Source organism: Eubalaena glacialis, chromosome 3 (assembly GCF_028564815.1).
Source record: "Eubalaena glacialis isolate mEubGla1 chromosome 3, mEubGla1.1.hap2.+ XY, whole genome shotgun sequence".
Lineage (NCBI taxonomy): Eukaryota > Metazoa > Chordata > Mammalia > Artiodactyla > Balaenidae > Eubalaena > Eubalaena glacialis.
In genome coordinates, this window is record NC_083718.1 from 59,562,465 (window position 1) to 59,590,415 (window position 27,951).

The 27,951-nt window shown below is 36.5% G+C and overlaps 1 protein-coding gene across 3 annotated transcripts in view; it reads left to right on the forward strand.

The window, feature by feature from the left end:
• The window catches only part of RC3H1 (ring finger and CCCH-type domains 1), a 108,448-nt gene that overhangs the window by 26,709 nt on the left and 53,788 nt on the right, over positions 1–27,951 (forward strand). For all 3 annotated transcript variants that reach the window (XM_061183093.1, XM_061183091.1, XM_061183092.1), the window contains exons 2-5: positions 10,589–10,963; positions 21,767–21,887; positions 23,231–23,470; positions 23,920–24,095. In XM_061183093.1, the coding sequence (XP_061039076.1) occupies positions 10,733–10,963; positions 21,767–21,887; positions 23,231–23,470; positions 23,920–24,095 (768 nt within the window). In that variant the 5' untranslated portion in view covers positions 10,589–10,732. The remainder of the gene's footprint in view (positions 1–10,588; positions 10,964–21,766; positions 21,888–23,230; positions 23,471–23,919; positions 24,096–27,951) is intronic.

Here is a 27,951-nt window from a genome sequence, read left to right on the forward strand (position 1 = left end):
TCTCATAAGGAGCACGCAACCTAGATCCCTCGCATGTGCAGTTCACAGTAGGGTTTGTGCTGCTATGAGAATCTAATGTTGCCGCTTATCTGACAGGAGGTGGAGCTCAGGTGGTAATGCAAGCAATGGGGAGCGGCTGTAAATACAGATGAAGCTTCGCTCGCTCGCTTGCTCGCCGCTCACCTCCTGCTGTGCGGCCCAGTTCCTGACAGGCCACAGACCAGTACCAGTCTGTGGCCTGGGGGTTGGGGACCTCTGTCTTAAAATGTCTCAGTTTCACTGGATTTCTCAGGAGCTTTATAGATTCGTATTTAACAATCTGAAATATAAATTTATAAGACACAAGTTAAATTTTCTTTTCATTGTGACCATTTTCCCCTACATTCAAGATTACTGAGGACTTGCCAATCAGATTTGTCATTGTGTTTCAAAATAACTTCTGGGGATAGGTGGAGCAAACTTCCTCTTTAAAAAGGAGCCGTTATTCTAGCAGGAGGATGGATTTCAAAACGTGACCTGAGAAACTATTTAAAGTCTTGTTAAAATATTTGGCCTAGCCTTCAAATTTTATTCATGTATCTTTTGTACTGGGACTGAGTTATCTTTATGGTTTAGAAAAGAGCCTTAGTTAAGTGGGCATCAGTTTTCTTTCTTTCTTTTTTTTTTAGGATATTTAATTTTTAGAGTAAAATGAATTAATATATAGAAAGGGCTCAAAACAGTTCCTATGCATTGTTATTGGTGTTGGTTTTGTTATTGTTTTTTAGCAAGTGTTATTATTAAGAAGAGATCAATTTTCACAAAGAAAACAATTTTCAGACACTTGCATTTAATTTGAAAGCAGTTGACATGATAACAGATCAACTAAAATGCTTAGCATATTCCAAAATATGTCTGATTTTGGTTATTAGTTCTCATTATGTCCTTGATGTTTGGACTGCCACTAAATGGTGAGGACATATTTACATACGGTGTATGTAATATTCAGCAGAACATTAATGCAAAAACTGAAAAAATAACCTTTTGATGTTTTGCTATAACAGGTCACTTTCCCTGCCTACTGCCTCACAGTTCCTTTGAAGATGATGCTTTTGAGTCTGGCCTTTTCATTCTACTACCTCTTTAATAACTGATGTCCTATTCAGTGGAGTACGTTTTACACACAGTGTAGAACTTTGCTATGTAGAAGAGAAACCTGGAGCTTCAAACTATGTACACAAAGTTAGAAACTGTCCTTCACTTGCAGTGTTTCAACTTCAGATCAGGCATCTTCTCTGTGAATGGTTTTATCCTTCCTTACTGTTTCTTCTTCTAAATTTGGTGTTAGGTTGGAGGTAGATGTGTTTCTTTTTGTTCCTCTGAACACTAGGAAGGTAAGCCACCTAAATTAGCCCTTTGTAGCTTTCTCAACCCTTCTTTATCAAGTTCTATTTTCCAGGTGTTTCCTCCTCTAAATCAGAAGCCCTTCTCTTTATACCTGTCCCAAGTATTTGTCAATATTTGTACTGACATTAGCGTATTAAGTTATTTATATCTAGGATGATGTGTACAATATAGGGTTACAATTCAATCCATTTATTTTGGGAAGAAGTATTTTTACAATCAAAATTGGGTCTTCACAGGGTATTATTGCTGGAAAAACCTTGAACCTCCGAAAATCACACACTGTTTCATCTGTAAATTAATTAATACTCTGCTGAGAATTATAACACTGAGTAGTATTATAATAAGCCTTCATTTATTTTTATTTTTGTTTTTATTTTCTTTAGCTTTATTTTTCAAGATAGTTAAAATTTTTCTCTTCTCGTATGTTTCCCTGCTTGTTGGTTGCTATGGAAATGTCCCAGAGAAATGGCAAATTAAGTTAAGGCCAGAGATAATAGTTAAACTCATCTCATGGGGTAGGATGGGGTAAAAGGAGATCCAAGATTTTCTTCTTACAGACAATAAGGTTTTGTTTGTTTGATGTAATATCTTACTCAGGGCAACTTACACTTTAAATTCACATAAGAACTGAGTTTTAGTCTCAGCTCAAAGATTTATTAGCTTTGGGCAAGTTATTTAATGCTGCTGAAGCTCAAAATGGGTATAAAATTGGTATAAAGATGCCTCAGAGGAGTGACTAGGCCAGAGTAGATACTTGATGAATTTCATTTTTAATATTTCTTTCTCTAAATCAGAGACACAAAATGAACCTTAATAGAGGAGATGGTAATAACTTTTTAACAATTTTTAAAGTGTCAGTTTGTAACATTTAAATGAAATCTTCAAAGCAGTATAATTTAGCTATTTAGTAGGGTTATTGCTGTGCTCATAGAACAATCTGAAAGGTGTCTTTATATTTTTTAATTATTACATTAAAAATTTGAAAGAGTTTATAAAAAGCCTTTAATGACTATTTAACAGTTTTATTAAAGTATAATTTACATACTGTAAAATTTACTTATTTTAAGTGCACAGTTCAATGATTTTTAGAAAATTTGCAGAATTGTGCAACCATCAACACAAATCAATTTTAGAACATTTCCATCACCCCTAAAAGCTCCCTTGCCTTAATGACTATTAACTTTCACCTGTAAGTGGCATAAATTACAGAATTTAAAAGTACCAGCTTGTGAGTTAGGCTGGACTGAGTTTGAATCATAGTCCTGCCACTTACTAGCTTTATGTCTTTGGGTAATTCTCTGTATTTTGGATTCTTTATCTTTAAAATGGAGATAATAATTACATTACAGTATTGCGGTGAACATTTACTTAATTAGATACAGTATATAGAGCACTGAAAGTGCTGGCACCTAGTTGGTGCTTAACAAATACTGGTTACTGGTGGTGATTTGTATTGTGGTTTAGATTTGTGGTAGACATTTAAATGAGAGAAGCACCTGAAAACACCTAGCATAAGGCCTGACACATGGTTTACTTTCAGAAACCCAAGCTCTGTTACGCATCGTGTCATCATAATTTTGTCTGTAGTAGCTCTTTGGGAATTGCTTTAATCACGCTTAAACCTTAAGGCTCACAACATGTAGTTGTTTGTTATTTTGCGGAGGCATGGATTTGAATTGAGTAACTACTAGGCAGCTACAAGACTTAGAGTTTGATGTCTGCAAACTAGTCACTTAGCTGGTGGAATGTGTCACTGGTCTTATTGCTTACTGTTCGTCGAAATAATTTTCTTACTCTGATAAGATCTTATTTCTTTGTAAAAAAGAAATAAGCTCTGAAAAAAGTCTAATGATAATATTGATGATTAATTTTATTAATGTAAGAGTATAGAGATTTTTCTTTTAAGTTTTAATCAGAACTTAGAAGTTGGGATGACTTAGTAAAATGTCAAATGTCAGATTCTGTATTGTAGCTCCTATCAATGACATGAAGAAGGCAAATAAAACAACCTTTTAAATGCTGTCTACGCACCCACCTACTGGTGTAAAAATGTGTATTTTATTGGGGAAGTTATATTTTTTTAATTTGGGCTTGCTTCAAGGTTGGACTGATTGCTATTTAATTTGTGTGTATTCTGAATTATCTGTTATGAATTATCAACAGTAAGATCACTAATTGTTGCCATTTACATAGGAGAGTAGGCCTTATGGTAAACTGATGGGAAAGTTAACCATTGCTCTCAACACTGAGCAGCAGAGTCACTCTTGGATTTTTTAAGACATAAAGAGGATTCATCATTCATGCTCTGTTTCTGATTAGGAGGGTTCCAGTAGAATTATTCCTAATGAGCTAGATTTGGGCTGACCCCTAACACATAACTATTTATCTGCAGACTTTGAGCACATGTGCATTAATTAATAGAATTTTTTTTTTTCTGACAAAACCTTGCTCTGAAGAAGTTTAAAGAATCTGAATGTTGGTATTTAGTAATTTTATCTCATATGTTTACTCTTGACTGAAAGAATGTTTGTTTATTACATCCACAAAGCCATATGTCCTGTGTGGTTTAGATATGTTTTGTGGTTGAACAACTGTCTTTGAGAAGCTTGAAGAATGTTTGGAAAGATGACTTTGGAGAAAGATGTTTAAAGAATGAGGAAGTGGAAATTCTTCTTAGACCTAAAAACTACAATTGATGACACTTTGAGTCTTTAAAAAATCTTTGGTTTATGATTTTGATGGTTGAAATAGAATCATCAAAGAGCGACTTACTGTTCTTAACCATCAACTTTCCTAGGCAAAATCAAACTTTTAAAATACTATTTTCCCCTTAGTCTCTCAAACCTATCCTTATGGTCAAACGAATGCTTATATTTTTAGTGACGATATGGGTGCTGATTCTGAATGTTAACTCTATCAAGTTTGTTATATATCTCTAAGAACTATTTTACTGGAAAATGTAAGAGGTTAGCAACTATATACTTCATTTTACTAGGTTAATACAGATGGAAATGATACATAAAAGTAAAAAATTATATTAGTTCTTTGAAACAAATTCTAGAAAAGTTATTAAAAGGGTTTTTAATGAATTTTAGAAAGAACAAATAAGTTTTGATGATTTGGCTATCCAAATTTGTAAAAGGTCAATTTTATAAGGAAAAATGTTTTGAATAGCCTTATAGTAATTTATCTTAGAGCCTAAATTGTGTTCTAAATGTGCTCTTATCTTCTTTTGTTTTTATTCTTTCAAATTTTTTGCATTTATATAAGTAATTCGTGATTATATACATTTTGTAAGTTGCCCAACTGTGTAACTGCTGTTAAGTTTGTTAGGTATCTTTCCAGACCTTTTTCTTCTATCCATTTATATTCATTAATACCAAGACTAATACATAGGATTTTTTTCCCCAACACAAATGACATCATATTTATTGGTCTGAAAGTTTTGCTTTTACTTAACGTTTCTACATGCTTAACTAATTCTCTTTTTAATTATTCCATATGTTTTCATAGTATAGGCATACCCTGTGTTAGAAACAGTGAAGTGGGTCGTTTCCTGCCTCTTCAGTGCCTTCACATTACTCTTCACATTATGACCAAATACCATACTATGAGTTAAAAGATCCTGTAGTTTTTGGTTCCTTCTAATTCTTTAGTCTCATCTCATATCTTTCTCTCTTGCTCTCTGTTTATTTTTTGTTTTGCTTTGTTTTGTTTCTGGCTTCCCTGTTGCTTTGGTTTTTTTCAAGCTCCCCAATTGTATTATATTCTGTGTAGTCTCAGAACCTGTGGTTATGCTTTTCCTTTACCTAAAATCTACATACACATATTACGTATTATTCTTTCCATAACTTTTATTCAGCCTTCATCTTCAAATCTTAACATAAATATCACTTCTGCAGGGAAGCAATGCCCTACACACAACCTCACCCCCATTTGGTTAGATTATCTCAGTTATATGTGCTTATATCTCCCTGTCCCTTACCTGCATATCATTTACCATAACTTGCAGTCATGTTATTTAGTTGTATCATTATTGTTTGTATAGCTAATGAAGGAAATAATGTTAGCCCCATGCAGACTTGGAATGATTTGCTCACTGTTTTTTATCTCCAATACTGGGCATGTAATAAAGACCAATAAAAATTTTTTTGCAAGTAGCTAATGTTTAATTTTTACTGGGAATGGAAAAAAGGTTTCTGGGTATAATTTCTCAGAAGAACTGGTTTAATGAAAAGAGAGAGAAGAGTTGTAAATAGTAGCATTAAAATACTTTTTTTCCACTTAATATATATTTGTAAATCAACCAATTTGGATAAAGAAACTAAAAGGAAAGTATAATGGCTTATCTGTGGAGGTGGGGTGGGAATGAGGACTAGAGAGGTGGGAGATAGCCCTGGGAGGGAGATATTTCACTGTAATTATTAAAATTATTTTTGACCCACGTGATCATATATTACTTAACACTTTTTTTAAAGAGTCTGATGAGATTGTGGTGTAAATACAGAGAAAATATATGTTCTTATAAATTATTGCTTTTATTTTTTCTATATTCTTAAGTTTTCAACAGTTATTTTATTTCAATATGCCTGGATCAGTGATTCTTATCTTCCCTTTCCCTCCCTCTCCAAACAAAACACATCTTTAAGAATCTGATAAGTCATGGATCTTATTCCTAGAAGAATGAGCATGTTGTATATAAACAGCTTTATGTAGCATTTCCAAGGCTGATGGATACCTTAATCTGTGCCAGATATTGTTAACTGTAGTTTTAATATGCAAGGATATTTATTAAATCTTTCAGATATTCGGTGATGGCTTTATGTGCAACGTAATCCAGTGGGGGAGCAGGGGATACTGAAAGTAGGATTCAGGAAACTTGGTTTCTGATCCTGGCTCTGCCATTATTAAGCTGTATGACTTTGAGTGAAACTCTTTTACTTGTCTTTGGTATCCTCCATGTCAAGTTGGTATAGTGGAAAGTGCATAGACTTTAATGTCAAGTACTGGCCTGAAGTTGATGTGTTTTGACTTCGCCACTTACTACCTGTATGACCGTGGACAAATTCTCTGAATGTTATTTTATTTCTCTGTGAGAAGAAAGAAAATGATTCCAAGTTCTTTGGGTTTTAAAGATTAAATGAAAAGAGGTGTTTGAAAGAGCTTAATAACACTTATTACTGATAGAGATATAAATAAATGTTAGTTACCTCATCTTGAAAAATTAGGCTAGAACTAGATTTCTCTAAGGTATCTTTTATCTATGATTTCTCTTAGGATTCTATTTTAAATAGTTCCGTTATGACAGAATAATTTGGAAAATTTGTTATAACAGCACTGATCTGAAATCACGTGGGAGAGCAGTGAGGTATTTTAAGTCTGTAAAACTGATGTTGACCATATTTTCTGCCTGTTTTCTGTATTCTACTGTGCTGGATATGTAGTAAATCTGCAAATACTTGCTGCAATTCTAAGATTCATGAAACACTAATGTAGACTTTCTTAACCTGGAGTCTTTAAATACCCAAGAGATCTATGAATAGATTTTCACAGGTCTGTGAACTCTTTGAAATGAAATGCAAAATTTTTACTGTGCCTAAATTGTAGTGAGAAACAAGCTATAGCTTTCATAGTGAACAAGGCAGATTAGGTCTCTGTTCTCATGAAGTCTACATTCTAATATAAGATAGACATTGAGTAAATAAATAAAAATATAAGGAAGTATAACTTATAGATGGTAGAACTATTTTGTAGAGAATTTAAGTACAGTGATGGACTAGAGAGTGACTTAAGAGATTATTTTAGCGTTTTAAGTGGTCAGGGAGTTCTGAGGAGTTGACATTTTTGGTGACATCTAAATGATAAAGAGTGGCCTTCAATTCAAAGATTAGACAGAGAGACTAGCTAGTACTAATATCCTAAGATAGGAACAAGCTTCACTTGAGTAGCTGAAGGATAGTGGAGTGATGGAGACAAGTGTTAGAAACTGAAGTTGGAGAGATAATTACAGGTCTTATCATTTAGGGCTTTGTAAACCAGAATATAATACCCAGATTTTATTCTCAATGTAATAGGAAGCCATTTCAAGATTTTCAACTGGAGAATGATGAGAAAAGGAAACTCACGATAGAACCCTGATAACTCACTTCAGCATTTAGGAGTTTAAGAGATCAGAAACAATAAGCCAGTGAGTTGGCAAGGATGAGGGGAGTGTGGTTCATTGACACTTTCAAGAAGGAGGGAATAGTCATGTTTCATATCTTGTTGAGAAGACAAGTAAGATAAGAACAATGACCTAATCATTAGATTTGTCAACAGTGTTGTCTGCCATAAGAACGAAATTACTGTGAAGTCAATAAATAGCTATTAGGGGACTTCCTTGGTGGTCCAGTGGTTAAGAATACACCTTCCAATGCAGGAGATGCAGGTTCAATCCCTGGTCGGGGAACTAAGATCCCACATACCGCAGGGCAGTTAAGCCCACATACCACATCTTCTGAGCCCACGTGCCACAACTACTGAGCTTGCACACTCTGTAGCCCATGTGCCACAACGAAAGATCCTGCATGCCACAACGAAGATCCCGCGTGCTGCAACTAAGATCCAACACAGCCAAATAAATAAATATTTTTAAAAAATAGCTATTAGCAGCTTTGTGACATTGGTTTTTTCCTTTTTAACTTTCAAAAAATTTAAAAAATTTTTTATATTTCATTTTTGTGACATTGGTTTTTGAATGAACCTGCAAGTAATTCTTCGTTTTTTAACCTTTAATCTGTGGGTGGTGATATGGTTAAGAGTTTGGGTTTTGAGCCAGACTGTCTGGGTTAATATTTCATCTCTATTTGTTTTTAGCTTATTCAGCCTCACTAAACCTCCATTTCTCATGGAGTTGACAGTTGAACACGGGGGTTAGGGGTGCTGACCCTCCGCTCAGTTGAAAATCTGTGTATAATTTATAATTGGTTCTCCATATATGCAGTTCCTCCTCATCTGTGGTTCCGCATCCAAGGATTCAGCCGACTGCAGATCATGTAGTACTGTAGTATTTACTATTGAAAAAAAAAAAATCCATGTATAAGTGGACCCTTGCTGTTAAAACCCATGTTGTTCAGGGGTCAACTGTATCTGTAAAATGGGATAACATTAGTTACCTACCTTTTATAATTTTGTTCTGTGTAAAGCAGTTAGCTGTATAAATAGTAAAAATTATAATGATTGTGCAATAAAACGTTTATATTTTGTGCTCTTTGGGGTTTCTGTAGTTTTATAGTGTTTAAGGAAATAAAGTGCTGTGTTTTAACTTTGTTTTATGATTAATTAACAAATGTTAAGTGCTCTACAAGACCATACTGGTAAAAAGGAAAGAACCATTAACTCAACTTAAGTAGAGATTAACTTAAGATCAGATTCTTTGTAGGCATTATTTTAAACTGCCATGCTAATCTATAGAAAAGTTTGTATGGATGATACTTTATCAACTTAATCAACTTAAGCAAACATTTCTGACTAATATCCAGTCCTCGTTCTGAATATTATGTCTTCCTGACACTTTTTTTCCTTTATTTTGGAGCATTCTACAACCCCATGTACAATTGTAATTGTAGCATTTGACTCTACAATTGAGTGATTAGATACTGTATTTTCTTTTTTAGCACTCTGGATGATAGTCTCATTTTTATTAAGTAATAATTTAATATAAACATACTTGTAGCTACTCATTCTGTTTGCAGATGCATTTTATTTAACTTATTTATAATTAAAACATTATAGAAATCAAAATGTGGGCAATTTCTTTATTCACTTTCTTATTATTGCAAGGGCGATTTGGACATACACTCAGATAACTTTAATTTTAGATCCTAAATGTGATTAACTTGGTAACTGTTTAGGTTCTTAAATATTTTTCCACTGTCCATTTATCTGATAGCACACTTCGCAGAAACCCAGACAAAGCTGAGGTTACTCAGAAGGCAGATACTATGAGTATGCTGTTTCACTATTTCCCTAACAATTCAGAGTCTGGCATACAGTAGTAGTAGTGCTTAGTAAATATTTGTTGAATGAATGGATAAAATTTTTAGCATACCCAATAGAAATTGTTCTCTCAATAATGGGCTTGCATTTAAGGTTGAGTTACTTCAATAAAACATGAATTAAATGTAATGCCCGAAGAGTAAAATGGGTAGATAATTTACTTTTCTAATAATTACAGCTTAAATGACATTTTTGTTTCCATCTTTGTAAGCAGTCTCTGCTGAGCATAATCAAATCGTTAAGAACTTGTAACACTATGTTACTTTATTGTTCTGTGCACCAGTTCTCATTTTTAGAAACTACGGTTAGAGTAAGTACTGCAGGTATTGTTTAAGATGTGTGCTAGAAACTTCAGATTAGGTTTTGTATGTAAAGAAAATTTCTATTAGATGCAGGTGATAAGTTTTGTGATTTGGTTTTTATCCCCTACCAAAAGGAGAGGGTAGACAGTGAAATTTGACTGTATATGTGTTCTGGTTAACTGTATTGACGTATCATTCTTAAATTTGGGCATTTAAAAAATCTTTTGAAGGTAAATACTTTTAACTATGTTCTAACGCAACATACTGTAGCAACAAGTATAAACCGTAACAGAGGCTTAAAAGATCTTTACCAGTAAATAAAACTCTTAAAAATAAACCTTAAAAATAACCCCACGGTCTCTTTTTATCTCACTACCCACACTGAATTTGATGATAAAGTATTTTAAGGTAGATTTTATTTTAGGCCAATTTTTTTAAGACTCTTTATTAGGGTGTAACATACACCGAAATGCATATGCCGTAAGTGTAAAGCTTGATAAATTTTCACAGCTGAACATATTAACGTGTTCAGATCAGAATATTATTAGCTATCTTAAAAAGGCTAATTTTAAAATATAAAACAATCATAGACTTAGATGAACTTGAGAGACTTACATCTTGGATCTAACTTTATTACTAACTTGTCACCTTCAGCAAGTTATTTCCTCTTTTTGGGGTCTACTCCCCATCTCTAAAATGAGGGGATAAGACTAGATGTTTTATTATGGCTCTCACTTTGTAAAAATGCAAAGAGGTGGACTATGTTGATATAAATGTGGTATAAAATCTTATAGGTAGTAGGGTGAGAATGTACAGTTTAATTGAAAAGGAAGATGCTCATTTTTTTTTTCTTTGTTTTTCAGGTAATATTTCACACTATGTGCTGACTGTATTTACAGAAGATATTTAAAAAAAAAAAAGATAAACTTTTTTCAAAGATTTTGATTCCAGTGGAATCTTTGCTTTAGATTTTGTGTGTGTGTGAGTGAATTGTAACTCCAGAAACAATGCCTGTACAAGCTCCACAGTGGACGGATTTCCTCTCCTGCCCAATTTGCACTCAGACTTTCGACGAAACAGTTCGAAAGCCCATCAGTTTGGGTTGTGGCCATACTGTCTGCAAGATGTGCCTGAACAAACTCCACCGCAAGGCTTGCCCATTTGACCAGACCACTATCAATACAGACATTGAACTCCTCCCAGTAAACTCAGCATTGCTGCAGCTAGTGGGTGCTCAGGTAAGTTGAGTAACTTGTTATCCTTTTAAATTTCTGTATGTGTGTTTTTTCCTCCCGAGGGAAACTTGTTAAGATCTGGTAATATAGCATTCTATTTTTTTTTTTTTTTTTTAACATCTTTATTGGAGTATAATTGCTTTACAGTGGTATGTTAGTTTCTGCTTTATAACAAAGTGAATCAGCTATACATATACATATATCAACATATCTCTTCCCTCTTGCATCTCCCTCCCTCCCACCCTCCCTATCCGCCCCCCCAGGTGGTCACAAAGCACCGAGCTGATCTCCCTGTGCTATGCGGCTGCTTCCCACTAGCTATTGGTTTTACGTTTGGTAGTGTATATATGTCCATGCCACTCTCTCACTTTGTCCCAGCTTACCCTTCCCCCTCCCCCTCAAGTCCATTCTCTAGTAGGTCTGCGTCTTTGTTCCCGTCCTGCCCCTAGGTTCTTCATGACAATTTTTTTAAAAAAATTTTTTTACATTCCATATGGTATTTGTTTTTCTCTTTCTGACTTACTTCACTCTGTATGACAGACTCTAGGTCCATCCACCTCACTACAGATAACTCAATTTCGTTTCTTTTTATGGCTGAGTGATATTCCATTGTATATATGTGCCACATCTTCTTTATCCATTCATCTGTCGAAGGACACTTAGGTTGGTTCCATGTCCTGGCTATTGTAAATAGCGCTGCAATGAACATTGTGGTACATGACTCTTTTTGAATTATGCTTTTCTCAGGTTATATGCCCAGTAGTGGAATTGCTAGATCGTATGGTAGTTCTATTTTTAGTTTTTTAAGGAACTTCCATACTGTTCTCCATAGTGGCTGTATCAATTTACATTCCCACCAACAGTGCAAGAGGGTTCCCTTTTCTCCACACCCTCTCCAGCATTTACTGTTTGTAGATTTTTTGATCATGGCCATTCTGACTGGTCTGAGATGATATCTCATGGTAGTTTTGATTTACATTTCTCTAATGATTACTGATGTTGAGCATTCTTCCATGTGTTTGTTGGCAATATGTATATCTTCTTTGGAGAAATGTCTGCTTAGGTCTTCTGCCCATTTTTGGATTGGGTTGTTTGTTTTTTTGATATTGAGCTTCATGAGCTGCTTGTAAGTTTTGGAGATTAATCCTTTGTCAGTTGCTTCATTTGCAAATATTTTCTCCCATTCTGAGGGTTGTTTGTTCGTCTTGTTTATGGTTTCCTTTGCTATGCAAAAGCTTTGAAGTTTCATTAGGTCCCATTTGTTTATTTGTGTTTTTATTTCCATTTCTCTAGGAGGTGGGTCAAAAAGGATCTTGCTGTGATTTATGTCATAGAGTGTTCTGCCTATGTTTTCCTCTAAGAGTTTTATGTCTGGCCTTACATTTAGGCCTTTAATCCATTTTGAGTTTATTTTTGTGTATGGTGTTACGGAGTGTTCTAATTTCATTCTTTCACATGTAGCTGTCCAGTTTTCCCAGCACCACTTATTGAAGAGGCTGTCTTTTCTCCATTGTATATTCTTGCCTCCTTTATCAAAAGTAAGGTGACCATATGTGCATGGGTTTATCTCTGGGCTTTCTATCCTGTTCCATTGATCTATGTTTCTGTTTTTGTGCCAGTACCATACTGTCTTGATTACTGTAGCTTTGTAGTATAGTCTGAAGTCGGGGAGCCTGATTCCTCCAGCTCCGTTTTTCTTTATCAAGACTGCTTTGGCTATTCGGGGTCTTTTGTTTTTCCATACAAATTGTGAAATTTTTTGTTCTAGTTCTGTGAAAAATGCCAGTGGTAGTTTGATAGGGATTGCATTGAATCTGTAGATTGCTTTGGGTAGTATAGTCATTTTCACAATGTTGATTCTTCCCATCCAAGAACATGGTATATCTCTCCATCTGTTGGTGTCATCTTTAATTTTCTTCATCATTGTCTTATAGCTTTCTGCATACTGGTCTTTTGTCTCCTTAGGTAGGGTTATTCCTAGGTGTTTTATTCTTTTTGTTGCAGTGGTAAATGGGAGTGTTTCCGTAATTTCACTTTCAGATTTTTCATCATTAGTGTATAGGAATGCAAGAGATTTCTGTGCATTAATTTTGTATCCTGCTACTTTACCAAATTCATTGATTAGCTCTAGTAGTTTTCTGGTAGCATCTTTAGGATTCTCTATGTATAGTATCATGTCGTCTGCAAACAGTGACAGCTTTACTTCTTCTTTTCTTATTTGGATTCCGTTTATTTCTTTTTCTTCTCTGATTGCTGTGGCTAAAACTTCCAAAACAATGTTGATTAATAGTGGTGAGAGTGGGCAACCTTGTCTTACTCCTGATCTTAGTGGAAATGGTTTCAGTTTTTCACCATTGAGGACGATGTTGGCTGTGGGTTTGTCATATATGGCCTTTATTATGTTGAGGTAAGTTCCCTCTATGCCTACTTTCTGGAGGGTTTTTATCATAAATGGGTGTTGAATTTTGTGAAAAGCTTTTTCTGCATCTATTGAGATGGTTATATGGTTTATATTCTTCAATTTGTTAATATGGTGTATCCCATTGATTGATTTGCATATATTGAAGAATCCTTGCATTCCTGGGATAAACCCCACTTGATCATGGTGTATGATCCTTTTAATGTGCTGTTGGATTCTGTTTGCTAGTATTTTGTTGAGGATTATTGCATCTATGTTCATCCATGCTATTGGCCTGTAGTTTTCTTTGTGACATCTTTGTCTGGTTTTGGTGTCAGGGTGATGGTGGCCTCTTAGAATGAGTTTGGGAGTGTTCCTCCCTCTGCTATATTTTGGAAGAGTTTGAGAAGGCTAGGTGTTACCTCTTCTCTAAATGTTTGATAGAATTTGCCTATGAAGCCATCTGGTCCTGGGCTTTTGTTTGTTGGAAGATTTTTAATCACAGTTTCAATTTCAGTGCTTGTGATTGGTCTGTTTATATTTTCTATTTCTTCCTGGTTCAGTCTCGGGAGGTTGTGCTTTTCTAAGAATTTGTCCATTTCTTCCAGGTTGTCCATTTTATTGACATATAGTTGCTTCTAGTAATCTCTCATGATCGTTTGTATTTCTTCAGTGTCAGTTGTTACTTCTCTTTTTTCATTTCAAATTCTATTGATTTGAGTGTTCTCCCTTTTTTTCTTGATGAGTCTGGCTAATGGTTTATCAATTTTGTTTATCTTCTCAAAGAACCAGCTTTTAGTTTTATTGATCTTTGCTCTTGTTTCTTTCATTCCTTTTTCATTTATTTCTGATCTGATCTTTATGATTTCTTTCCTTTTGCTAACTTTTGGGGTTTTTTGTTCTTCTTTCTCTAATTGCTTTAGGTATAAGATTAGGTTGTTTATTTGAGATGTTTCTTGTTTCTTAAAGCAGGATTGTATTGCTATAAACTTCCCTCTTAGAGCTGCTTTTGCTGCCTCCCATAGGTTTTGGGTCGTCATGTTTTCATTGTCATTTGTTTCTAGGTATTTTTTGATTTCCTCTTTGATTTTTTCAGTGATCTCTTGGTTATTAGGTAGTGTACTGTTTAGCCTCCATGTGTTTGTATTTTTTTACAGATTTTTTTTCCTGTAATTGATATCTAGTCTCATAGCGTTGTGGTCAGAAAAGATACTTGATACGATTTCAGTTTTGTTAAATTTACCAAGGCTTGATTTGTGACTCAAGATATGATCTATCCTAGAGAATGTTCCATGAGCACTTGAGAAGAAAGTGTATTCTATTGTTTTTGGATGGAATGTCCTATAAATATCAGTTAAGTCCATCTTGTTTAATGTCTCATTTAAAGCTGTGTTTCCTTATTTATTTTCATTTTGGATGATCTGTCCGTTGGTTGAAAGAGGGGTGTTAAAGTCCCCTACTATGATTGTGTTCCTGTTGATTTCCCGTTTTATGGCTGTTAGTGTTTGCCTTATGTATTGAGGTGCTCCTATGTTGGGTGCATAAATATTTACAATTGTTCTGTCTTCTTCTTGGATTGATCCCTTGATCATTATGTAGTGTTCTTCTTTGTCTCTTGTAATAGTCTTTGTTTTAAAGTCTATGTTGTCTGATATGAGAGTTGCTACTCCAGCTTTCTTTTGATTTCCATTTGCATGGAATATCTTTTTCCATCCCCTCACTTTCAGTCTGTATGTGTCCCTAGGTCTGAAGTGGGTCTCTTGTAGACAGCATATATACGGGTCTTATTTTTGTATCCATTCAGCCAGTCTGTGTGTTTTGGTTGGAGCATTTAATCCATTTACATTGAAGGTAATTATCAATATGTGTGTTCCTATTACCATTTTCTTAATTGTTTTGGGTTTGTTTTTGTGGGTCTTTTCCTTCTCTTGTGTTTCCTACCTAGAGAAGTTCCTTTAGCATTTGTTGGAAAGCTGGTTTGGTGGTGCTGAGCTCTCTTAGCTTTTGCTTGTCTGTAAAGGTTTTAATTTCTCCATCGAATCTGAATGAGGACTTTGCTGGGTAGAGTAATCTTGGTTGTAGGTTTTTCCCTTTCATCACTTTAAATATGTCCTGCCACTCCCTCTGGCTTGCAGAGTTTCTGCTGAAATATTACCTGTTAACTTTGTCGGGATTCCATTGTATGTTATTTGTTGTTTTTCCCTTCCTGCTTTTAATATTTTTTCTTTGTATTTAATTTTTGGTAGTTTGATTAATATGTGTCTTGGTGTGTTTCTCCTTGGATTTATCCTGTATGGGACTCTCTGCACCTCCTGGACTTGATTAACTATTTCCTTTCCCATATTAGGGAAGTTTTCAACTCTAATCTCTTCACATATTTTCTCAGTCCTTTTCTTTTTCTCTTCTTCTTCTGGGACCCCTAGAGTTCGAATGTTGGTGCCTTTAATGTTGTCCCAAAGGTCTCTGAGACTGTCCTCAATTCTTTTCATTCTTTTTTCTTTATTCTGCTCTGCAGTAGTTATTTCTACTATTTTCTCTTCCAGGTCAGTTATCTGTTCTTCTGCCTCAGTTATTCTTTTGATTCCTTCTAGAGAATTTTTAATTTCATTTATTGTGTTGTTCATCATTGTTTGTTTGCTTCTTAGTTCTTCTAGGTCCTTGTTAAACGTTTCTTGTGTTTTTTCCATTCTATTTCCACGATTTTGGATCATCTTTATTATCATTATTCTGAATTCTTTTTCCGATAGACTGCCTGTTTCCTCTTCATTTGTTTGGTCTGGTCGGTTTTTACCTTGCTCCTTCATCTGCTGTGTGTTTCTCTGTCTTCTCATTTTGCTTAACTTACTGTGGGGTCTTCTTTTCACAGGCTGCAGTTTCGTAGTTCCCATTGTTTTTGGTGTCTGCCCCCAGTGGCTAAGGTTGGTTCAGTGGGTTGTGTAGACTTCCTGGTGGAGGGGACTAGTGCCTGTGTTCTGGTGGATGAGCCTGGATCTTGTCTTTCTTGTGGGCAGGTCCACGTCTGGTGGTGTGTTTTGGGGTGTCTGTGGCCTTATGATTTTAAGCAGCCTCTGTTCTAATGGATGGGGCTGTGTTCCTGTCTTGCTAGTTGTTTGGCATAGGGTGTCCAGCACTGTAGGTTGCTGGTTGTTGAGTGGGGCTGGGTCTTGGCATTGAGATGGAGATCTCTGGGAGATTTTCGCCGTTTGATATTACGTGGAGCTGGGAGGTCTCTGGTGGACCAATGTCCTGAATTCGTCTCTCCCACCTCAGAGGTACAGGCCTGACACCCAGCCGGAGCACCAAGACCCTGTCATCGACACGGCTCAGAATAAAAGGGAGAAAGAAAGGGAGGGAGGAAAATAAAGTTATTAAAATAGAAAATAGAAAGTAATTATTAAAAATAAAAATTTTTTTAAAGTAATAAAAAAAAAGAAAGAGAGAGCAACCAAACCCAAAACAAATCAACCAATGGTAACAAGCACTAAAAACTATACTTAAAAAATAATAAAAAATGGAGAGACGGAACCCTAGGACAAATGGTAAAAGCAAAGCTATACAGACAAAATCAAACACAGAAGCATACACATACACATTCACAAAAAGAGAAAAAGGGAAAAATATGTATATATCGTTGCTCCCAAAGTCTGCCGCCTCAAGTTGGTATGGTTCGTTGTTTATTCAGGTATTCCACAGATGCAGGGTACATCAAGTTGATTGTGGAGATTTAATCCGCTGCTCCTGAGGATGCTGGGAGAGATTTCCCTTTCTCTTCTTTGTTCTCACAGCTCCTGGGATTCAGCTTTGGATGTGGCCCCGCCTCTGCGTGTAGGTCGCCTGAGGGCATCTGATTCCTGCCCAGACAGGACGGGGTTAAAGTAGCAGCTGATTAGGGGGCTCTGGCTCACTGGGGGGGTGGGGTTACGGATTGCGGGGTGAGCCTGCGATGACAGAGGCTGGCATGACGTTGCACTAGCCTGAGGTGTGCCATGTGTTCTCCCGGGGAAGTTGTCCCTGGATCACGGGACCCTGGCAGTGGCGGGCTGCACAGGCTCCCGGGAGGGGAGGTGTGGATAGTGACTTGTGCTTGCACACAGGCTTCTTGGTGGCTGTAGCAGCAGCCTTAGCATCTCATGCCCGTCTCTGGGGTCCGCGCTGATAGCCGTGGCTCGCACCCATCTCTGGAGCTCATTTAGGCGGCACTCTTAATCCCCTCTCCTCGCGCAGCAGGAAACAAAGAGTCAAGAAAAAGTCTCTTGCCTCTTCAGCAGCTCCAGACCTTTTCCCAGACACACTCCCGGCTAGCTGTGGTGCCCTAGCGCCCTTCAGGCTGTGTTCACGCAGCCAACCCCAGTCCTCTCCCTGGGATCTGCCCTCCGAAGCCGGAGCCTCAGCTCCCAGCCCCTGCCCATCCCAGCGGCTGAGCAGACAAACCTCTCAGGCTGGTGAGTGCTGGTTGGCACCGATCCTCTGTGTGGGGATCTCTCCACTTTGCCCTCCGAACCCCTGTTGCTGTGCTCTCCTCCGTGGCTCCGAAGCTCCCCCCTCCGCCTCCCACAGTCTCTGCCTGCAAAGGGGCTTCCTAGTGTGTGGAAACCTTTCCTCCTTCACAGCTCCCTCCCACTGGTGCAGGTCCCGTCCCTATTCTTTTGTCTCTGTTTTTTCTTTTTTCTTTTGCCCTACCCAGGTATGTGGGGAGTTTCTTGCCTTTTGAGAGGTCTGAGTTCTTCTGCCATTGTTCAGTAGGTGTTCTGTAGGGGTTGTTCCACATGTAGATGTATTTCTGATGTATTATTGGGGAGGAAGGTGATCTCCACGTCTTACTCTTCCGCCATCTTGAAGCTCCTCCTGCCTTCTATTTAAATAGATAAAATTTTGTTCAGTACTGTGCAGATCCTTTATTTCAGTACGTTAAGGAGACTTGTTATGGTGGTGCAGTGTTTCTCAGTCAGTGTACAGTAACATTCATTCGGTCTGGTGGTCAGACTTTCTCAACAGCCTTAGCTATCAGATCACTAGAGAAACCTAAGAGGTAAGTCACAAGAACTTCTTAATATTGAAGAAAATATTACTCACAAAATAATTGCATTTTACTTAATAGGAAAAGTGAAGCTGCTTCAGACTATTTTACTTAGTAGACAGTAACTGAAAAGAAAGATCAAGAAAGTGACGAAAACTATAGAACACAGCCTTTGGGAACCATTTGTCTAGAGTAGGAGCAAATACCCCTAGGTACCTAAATATGAAAGTTACTCTAGTAATTCTGAAGGTAATACTCTGAAAGTTTTGTGTCAGTATTCTCAAGGTAGAGATCAATAGTATCTTCAGAAGGTTTCACAAAGCCAAGGGAAGCAGGCTTTTCAGAGTTAGGTATGATTCACTTAAACAACCCCTCACTGTTAATTTGCATAGTGTGAGTCTAAAGTATCATATGTTTACCATAAATCATTTTCCAAATAAATATACTGGAACTTTGGACATTAATATTTATATTAATATTAGTACCACTAATATTTGCTAAATCAGTCTTCCTGTAAGTTGATAAAAAGTAGAGAAGGTTGATATTATGTATGTAGGAGATAAAGAGAGCAGTTTTCGAACAGCTTATTCCAAAGAAAAACTTACTGGGACTTCCCTGGCGGTCCCGTGGTTGGGATTCCGTGCTTCTACTGCTGGGGGCATGGGTTCAGTCCCTGGTTGGGGAACTAGGATCCTGCATGCCACATGGTGCAGCCGAAAAAAAAGGAAAACTTACTTTATTTACAAATCTATCTTGGTGATGTCACCAACACTACAAAATATTAATATTTGTCAGAGGGAAATTGCATTCGATTGTTTTTCTTCTCTTCCTATACTTAATTTTTCATTTCATAATCATTTCTCTTTTTGTTTTGAAAATTCCATTATGACATTTTGGAAATGTTTTTAAAATAGACTTATTGGGGATAACTATTTTAGTAATATATTTTAATAACAAATAACCAAGACTTACTTTTTTTCATAAAGTTGTCTAAGGATGAACTAATTCTTTTTCTACAAAATGAGTAAGACCTTGTCATGTCTTAACTGTAACAACTAATGTTTATGAAATTTGAGGATAGGACATTTTAATCCATAATAGCCATTATTTTAACCCCACAGATTTCCATTAAAAAACTATTAGAAGTAATAAATGAATTAAGCAAAGTTGCAGGATACAAAGTTAACAAGCAAAAATCAGTTTCATTTCTGTACACTAACAATGAACAATCTAAAAGGAAATTAAGAAAATAATTTCACTTACAGTAGCATCAAAAAGAATAAAATACTTAGGAATAAATTTAGCGAAGGAGGTGAAAGACTTGTACATTGAAAATAAAACATTGCTTAAAGAAATTAAAGAAGACATAAATAAATGGAAAGACATCACCTGTTCACACACTTAATATTATTAAGATGACAGTACTACCCAAAGCAATCAACAGATTCAATGCAAGCTTTTTCAAACTCCCGATGATGTTTTTTGAAGAAATAGAAAAACCCATCCTAAAATTTATATGGACTCACAAGGGACCCTAAATAGCCAAAACAGTCTTAAAAAAAGAACAAATTTGAAGGAATCACACTTCCTGATTTTGAAACTGCAAAACTCTGGTGATGAAGACAGTGTGGTGCTGGCGTAAAGATTGGCATTTAGATCAGTGGAATAGAATAGAGGGTCCAGAAATAAACCCACATATATGGTCAAATGACTTTTTACAAGATTGCCAAAACCATTCAATGGGGAAAGGACAGTCTTTCCAACTAATGGTGCTGAGCAAACTGGATATCCAAATGCAAAAGAATGAATTTGAACCACTACCTCACACCATATACAAAAATCAAAATAGATCAAAGGCTAAAAGTAAGAGCTAAAACTGCAAAACTCTTAAAAGAAAATATTTGCATAAATCTTTGTGACCTTGGAGTAAGCAGTGGTTTTTTTATTTATTTTATTTTATTTATTTATTTGGTTGTGCCAGGTCTTAGTTGTGGCAGGCGGGTTCCTTTAGTTGCAGCTCGCTGGCTCCTTTGTTGTGGCACACAGGCTCCTTATTTGTGGCACGTGGGCTCCTTAGTTGTGGCATGCATGTAGGATCTAGTTCCCTGGCCAGGGATCGAACCCGGGACCCCTACGTTGGGAACATGGAGTCTCAACCACTGCGCCACCAGGGAAGTCCCTAGGCAGTATTTTTTTTAGCTATGACACCAGAAGCACAAGGAACAAAAGATAAATCAAACTAAATCAAAATTTAAAACTTAGTGCTTCAGGGAATTCCCTGGCAGTCCATTGGTTAGGACTCCGTGCTTTCATTGCTGAGGGCCTGGGTTCAATTTCTGGTCAGGGAACTAAGATCCCACAAGCCACGTGGTGCAGCCAAAACAAAACAAAAAACTTAGTGCTTCAAAAGACACTGTCAGGAGAGTGAGAGAACAACCCACAGAATGGGAGAAAATAATTGTAAATCATATACCTGTAAGAAACTTGTATCTAAGAACCCTTACAACTCAGTTATAAAAAGAACATGATTTTTAAATGGGCAAAGATCTGGACACTTCACCAAAGAAGATATGCAGGTGGCAAATGAGCAAATAAAAGCTTGCTCAGCATTGTTTGTCATTAAAGATTTGCAAATTACAACAACAATCAGAAGTACAAACTACTATGTGTAAAATAAATAAGCTACAAGGATATATTGTACAACAAGGGGAATATAGCCAACATTTTATAGTAACTATAAATAGAATATAATTTTTAAAAATTGTGAAAACAACAGCAACAGTGAGCTACCATCACACATAAATTAGAATAGCTAAAATTCAAAACATTGACAGCACGAAATACTGGTGAGGATGTGAAGCAAGAGAGACTCTCATTTATTGCTGGTGGGAATGCAAAATGGTACAGCTACTTTGGAAGTTATTATATGATTCTGTTTATATGAAATGTCCAAAATAGGCAAATCCGTAGAGACAGAAAATAGATTAGTTTTTTCCTATGGCTGGAGGGGGTTTGGGAGGAAATATGGCAGGGGTGACTATGGGGTTCTTTTGGGGGGCCATGAAAATGTTCTAAAATTGTGATGGTTGTATAACTGAGAATATACGTAAAGTCATTGAATTATATACCTTAAATGGGTCAATTATGTGATATGTAAGTTATATCTCAATAAAGCTGTTACAGAAACAAAACAAAAATTTAAAAATGCAGTAATTTTGTGTGTATGTATATAAAAGATCTTTTGAAAGAATTCAGTAAATTTAGTGGGAGTTTTGATGTTACCAGTGTTAGAGTAGGAGTGCATAAAACATACTCAATAAAACATTTGATTATAATTAATTAGTGAGCACTCAAACACACCTTTTTTTGTTTGTTTGTTTTTTACCTCTAGGTTCCTGAACAGCAGCCCATTACTTTGTGTAGTGGGGTTGAAGATACAAAGCATTATGAGGAAGCCAAGAAGTGTGTAGAAGAATTAGCACTGTACCTGAAACCACTTAGCAGTGCTAGAGGTAAATCAGATGAAATTATCCATGCTGAGCACGTGTTCATTAAAGATGCTTTTGTCACCGTAAAAATTGTGAGCTATAAGTGAATGTTAACGAAATTCATTTATTTATTGTAAGCCAAACCCACTGGTGCTAAATAATATCATTACAAACCAGATCAAATAAAGTAGTGAGTTTAAAGTTTATGTACTATTTATTGGAAACATTTTTTGAATGAGTTGCAAAAGTAAGTATAAACACACTAGTGGTTTCAGAAGGGCTCTCTATCATTTGACAACTCTAAATTGTCAGCCTTCTATCCAGTTTTGTGTGGTATGCTGTTGGGGATACAATAAAATTGGAAGTTGCCATTACTGTCTTGCCATTATGGCTTGTTTTCATTAGGAAGGTGAGCTTAACCACTAGGAAATATACCAGACCTGTTAGGACCTCAAGATTTGGGTTTTTTGGAGTGTTTTTTAACATCTTTATTGGAGTATAATTGCTTTACAATTGTGTGTTAGCTTCTGCTATATAACAAAGTGAATCAGCTATACACATATATATATCCCCATATCTCCTCCCTCTTGCGTCTCCCTCCCACCCTCCCTATCCCACCCCTCTAGATTGTCACAAAGCACCGCGTTGATCTCCCTGTGCTATGCGGCTGCTTCCCACTAGCTATCTATTTTGCATTTGGTAGTATATATTAAGTCCATGCCACTCTCTCACTTCGTCAAGATTTGGGTTTTTTGTTTTTTTTTTAAGTTTTTTTTTTTTTAATTTTTTTTATTTATTTATTTATTTATCTATGGCTGTGTTGGGTCTTCGTTTCTGTGCGAGGGCTTTCTCTAGTTGTGGCAAGTGGGGGCCACTCTTCATCGCGGTGCGCGGGCCTCTCTTGTTGCGGAGCACAGGCTCCAGACGCGCAGGCTCAGTAGCTGTGGCTCACGGGCCTAGTTGCTCCACGGCATGTGGGATCTTCCCAGACCAGGGCTCGAACCCGTGTCCCCTGCATTAGCAGGCAGATTCTCAACCACTGCGCCACCAGGGAAGCCCAAGATTTGGGTTTTTAATTACTAATATTGACTGGCCTTTTTTTCTTTATTTCTCCATGATTAAAATGAATAATGATATATTTAATGTCATAATGAGTGTTAACATTTGCATGCAATAACAGCTTTTGTATACTTTTAAAATGCAAACTAGGCTTCACTTGTGTAATTTGTATTGTTTGTTTTAAATATTCTGATAGAACCCAGAACTATTCCACATAGCCATAAGTCAATCAGCCCATCAGAGGAAGTTTTTCTGGACTCTAAAATTACATTGGAAATCTAGAAATAACTTTATTTTCTGTTTTAAAGGAGTGGGTCTGAATAGCACTACTCAGAGTGTTCTGAGTCGCCCAATGCAGAGGAAGCTGGTGACTCTGGTCCACTGCCAACTAGTAGAAGAAGAAGGCAGGATTCGTGCCATGAGGGCAGCTCGATCTTTAGGTGAACGAACTGTTACAGAGCTCATTCTCCAGCACCAGAATCCTCAGCAACTCTCTTCCAATCTTTGGGCAGCAGTCAGAGCCAGAGGCTGCCAGTTCCTTGGACCAGGTATATAATTAAAGTTTGATATTTACTATACTAGTAATTCTAAAAGTATTTATAGTGTAGGAACTATAAGTGATGTGCAAAGGTTAGTTCTTTGCAATATTCTGTTGTTATCAAGTAATATCCCACTTGGTATCCCACAATAATGGCTTGGGTAATTCCATGTCAGTTTTTCAGGATACTTAAAACTTTTAATGCCAAAAGTTTATTCATTTTGATAGAGGTTTTCCCTAACTGTATTAATCTTTTATCTGCTTTCTTAAATAACGTATATGGAATGTAATAAAAAATTGCCCCCAAATGGTTCAAAAGTGTAACTGAGTATCGGTTGTTGTTGTGTTGCCCATTAATTAAGTGGTACTTATAGAAATTATTAAATGTTTCCCTTCTAAGAAATGGAGTTATCTTATCTCTGTACGTGATAAATTTTGGTTTTGCTCAACTTTTCCTAGCAATGCAGGAGGAAGCTCTAAAGCTGGTTCTCCTGGCCTTAGAAGATGGTTCTGCTTTGTCAAGAAAAGTATTGGTTCTCTTTGTGGTGCAAAGGTTGGAGCCACGGTTTCCTCAAGCCTCTAAAACTAGCATTGGGCATGTTGTCCAGCTCCTTTATAGAGCCTCCTGCTTCAAGGTATGAACCTATGGTAACTTTCAGCTTAAAAGGAAACGTCCTTTCCCCAAACTTAGGTAGTAAGACTTTGAGTTTAATAAAGTTGCCTGTATCTTTTCATAAAATTTTAGCAGTTTTTCTTTTCTCTTTTAAAGAATATAGATGGTGTCCTGTTAAAGTTAAATCTTGTATTGAATTTTGTATGTTAGATATTGTACAACATAGATTAAATCAAGGCTTATAGACTTTTGTATTTGAAGAGACTAAAAAGCCATGGCAGTTTTCCACCAAGACTGCAAACAGAATTGGTCTAAAGAGAGAGAGTCATTGAAGCAGGAGTACATTTTATTTGGCTATTTGCTCCTGATATAATTCCACATACACAGTACTGGAGCTCCATTTGCCATTTTGGTTTTAGTATATATAGTAATGCTGGACATGTCCTTTGTATGCCAAGTTGAATCAGCACTACTTCAAACACTGGTGCCCACTATGTATCACTTATTGTTCATCCTGTTTTCCTAACTTCTTAATGTCAGGGCTTCTTGCTTTTGACACAACACATAACAAGTACTTCATGGGCCAGGGAAGCATGTCTCTAAAAAATTGTTAATTCATACAAGCTATAAGGAGGTCACCACATTCCCTCATCAGACACTGAAACTAAAAAACTCCCACATTAGCCATCCTGCTATATTCTAATCTTGTCATTTTTTGAGAAGGATAAAATGGTTCACAAAATCAACAGAGCATATAGATTTAACTTAAAAAAATTTTTTTTAAAGTTCTAGCTAAATGCCAATATTATTCTGTTTCTTTCTAGGCTCAGATTATATACTGAAAATGGGGTGTGGATTCCATGTCTGTACCCACCCCTCTTGTTTTCCCTACGTCCCTCTGGAGCTCTCAGAACCTCAACTGGTCCAGATTGTCCCTGAATAACTCACATTTGTTGTAATGGTTGTAATAACCTGACCTGTACAGTGTAATCCGGAATACATTTCAGAATGTCTGTCTGCTTCCAGTGTTACTTCTCCATTAACAGCGCCAGGTAGATACAGTATAGGAAGCTTAAGAAATAAAGGGAAAGAAATCCAGCCTTCCTCTGTGAAGAAGAATAAGGTGCTCAAAAACGCCAAAATACCCCAAGTGAACCTTTCTCAATCCTAATTAAAAACGTTAATAGTAATTTTAAAAAGATTGGAATGTGTAAAAATCCAATTATTTTTCACTTGGGTCATGATTATGTCCCTTTATTTCATTGTCCACCTGCTTTCTTCTTTTGGTGGCAGTTTGTACTATACTCTCAATCATGAAAAGATTCATCTTCTCTCATCACAATAGGTCCATACCCTAAACTGTATTCACTATTGCAGAGTTTCTATTAAGTGTCTGCCAATACCCATTTCATCTTCTTCATGGAACTCAAATCAGCATTTTCCTTTCTTTGCAGGTGTTTGTGTCCGTATAGCTGTGTTCTAGCTGGGTCTTTTTAGCATCTCTTTTATTTCCATTGGAAAAGCCTTTTCAAGCTGCAGGATAATTCTAGGCATTTTTAGTACAGTACAGTTCCAGGACTTCAGGCATTGCATTTCTTGGAAATCTTGGAGTGTTTTTAGTTAAAGAGAGTTTTGAGAGCCAAGTCCACGGAACCAGTACATCATACAGAAAGCATATACTACATTTTAATGAGATTTAATGTATATTGAGAGGGTGTTTCATACATATACATTTGGTCTTTTGACTTGCCTTTGAATAGGGGCAAAATATATTTAGTTTTTGTGACTATAGTTCTTGATGTTTTGTCTGTTTGGTCTCTCTATGGACTTACCTAGCAAAATTTAAGTTAGACCTTCTTATAATAAGAATGGAATACAAGTAAAAATATATCAGTATGACCTGGAAGTCCTGACTAAGATAGTCTATTGTTTCTTTGATGGGAGGGAAAAAAAATTGGGAATTTTCTATAGAGGAATTTGAGTCCTTATGGGAATAAAAGATTAGCAAGGCAAAAAATGTTGTAAAATATGTTAGGATACAGGTGATCCTAGACTAGAATTAATTCTTTTACTTTGATTTATTAGGGCTTTGGCCTGAATCCAGCTTGACTTAAAATGTGAATTATTAAGGGTGATACCACTAGTACCTACCTCAACAAGTTTAAAGAATTAAATGAGTTAATATGTCACTATAACAGTTAATAAGGTAACTTAACACACTGGCACATACTATGTGCTCAATAAATGTTAGTTATTTTTATTGCTAAAAAATATTATCATCATTGTCATACAGCATCTTAGAATTTGCACTTTCAGGTGGTGACCTAACCTACAAAACTGCAGGGAGAATTAAACCAAATACAAATTAGTCATCTTTAGAATCACACCAGCATCTGAAGCTCTTTCAGTTATTGAGTACCAGCTATCTTAATACCAGGCAAGCCCAAGAGTAATAATCCATAGATATGAAGAAGAAGCACGGTGTTTTTCAGAGTACTTGTATGAGTATTTTCTTCTTTTCTTTTTTTTTCCCCACATCTTTATTGGAGTATAAATGCTTTACAATGTTGTGTTAGTTCCTGCTGTACAACAAAGTTAATCAGCTGTTTGTATACATATATCCCCATATCCCCTCCCTCTTGAGCCTCCCTCCCACCCTCCCTATCCCATCCCTCTAGGTCGTCACAAAGCATCGAGTTGATCTCCTTGTGCTATGCAGTAGCTTCCCACTAGCCATCCATTTTACATTTGGTAGTGTATATATGTCATTGCTACTCTCTCACTTCATCCCAGCTTCCCCTTCCCCCACTGCGCCCTCAAATCCGTTCTCTATGTCTGTGTCTTTATTCCTGCCCTGCCACTAGGTTCATCAGTACCGCTTTTTAAAATTCCATGTGTATGTGTTAGCATACGGTATTTGTTTTTCTTTTTCTGACTTAACTTCACACTGTATGACAGATTCTAGGTCCATCCACCTCAATACAAACAACTCAATTTCGTTCCTTTTTATGGCTGAGTAATATTCCATTGTATATATGTGCCACATCTTTTTAATCCATTCATCTGTTGATGGACACTTAGGTTGCTTCCATGTCCTGGCTATTGTGAATAGTGCTGCAATGAACATTGTGGTACATGTATTTTTTTTTTTTTTTAAATCTTAAGGAATTTATTGATTGATAACAGGAGTCTAGAAGTAGGGAGGTTCCTATCTGGCTAATTCACCAGATCAACCACATCCTCAAAAACCCAGGCTTCTCCCATCAGTCTTTTTTGCATCTCAGGTGGATCAGCTGCTCTTCATGTGGCTGCCCAATGGTGGAAGAAATTCCCAGCTCACATGCTCAGACACTAAGAAGCAGAGGAAGAAAGTTTGACTTCCTTGTGTCTCCTCTTAAGAAACCTTTCCCAAGAGGGACTCCATTCTCCCTCCAGCAGATGTCCCATTGCATCTCATTGTGAATGTGACACACTAGGTCACATGACACTTCCTAAGTAGTCTCCAACTCAGATAATGGAATTGCCAGCATTGGCTTAGACCAGGGTTTATTCACCTTTTCTGTGCCATGGGCCCCTTTGGCAGTCTGGTGAAACCTAGGGACCCATTCCCAGAATATTCTATTTAATTGCATAGAATAAAATGACCAGATTACAAAAGAAACCAGCTATATCAAAAAATATATTTTTTAAGTCATACAGGAATAAACTTGCTTCTTTATTAGTGCACTAAATAACAAAATGTAGCGGCAGATCTAATAACAACCATAATTTTTAAGTAGTGATGAAGGTAAACAATGTTCTGAGATACCTGTAATACCTGTTTTGTGATATGAAAATATTTGTGATTTCCATTGGTGATAAAGTCACAAGTTACTGCT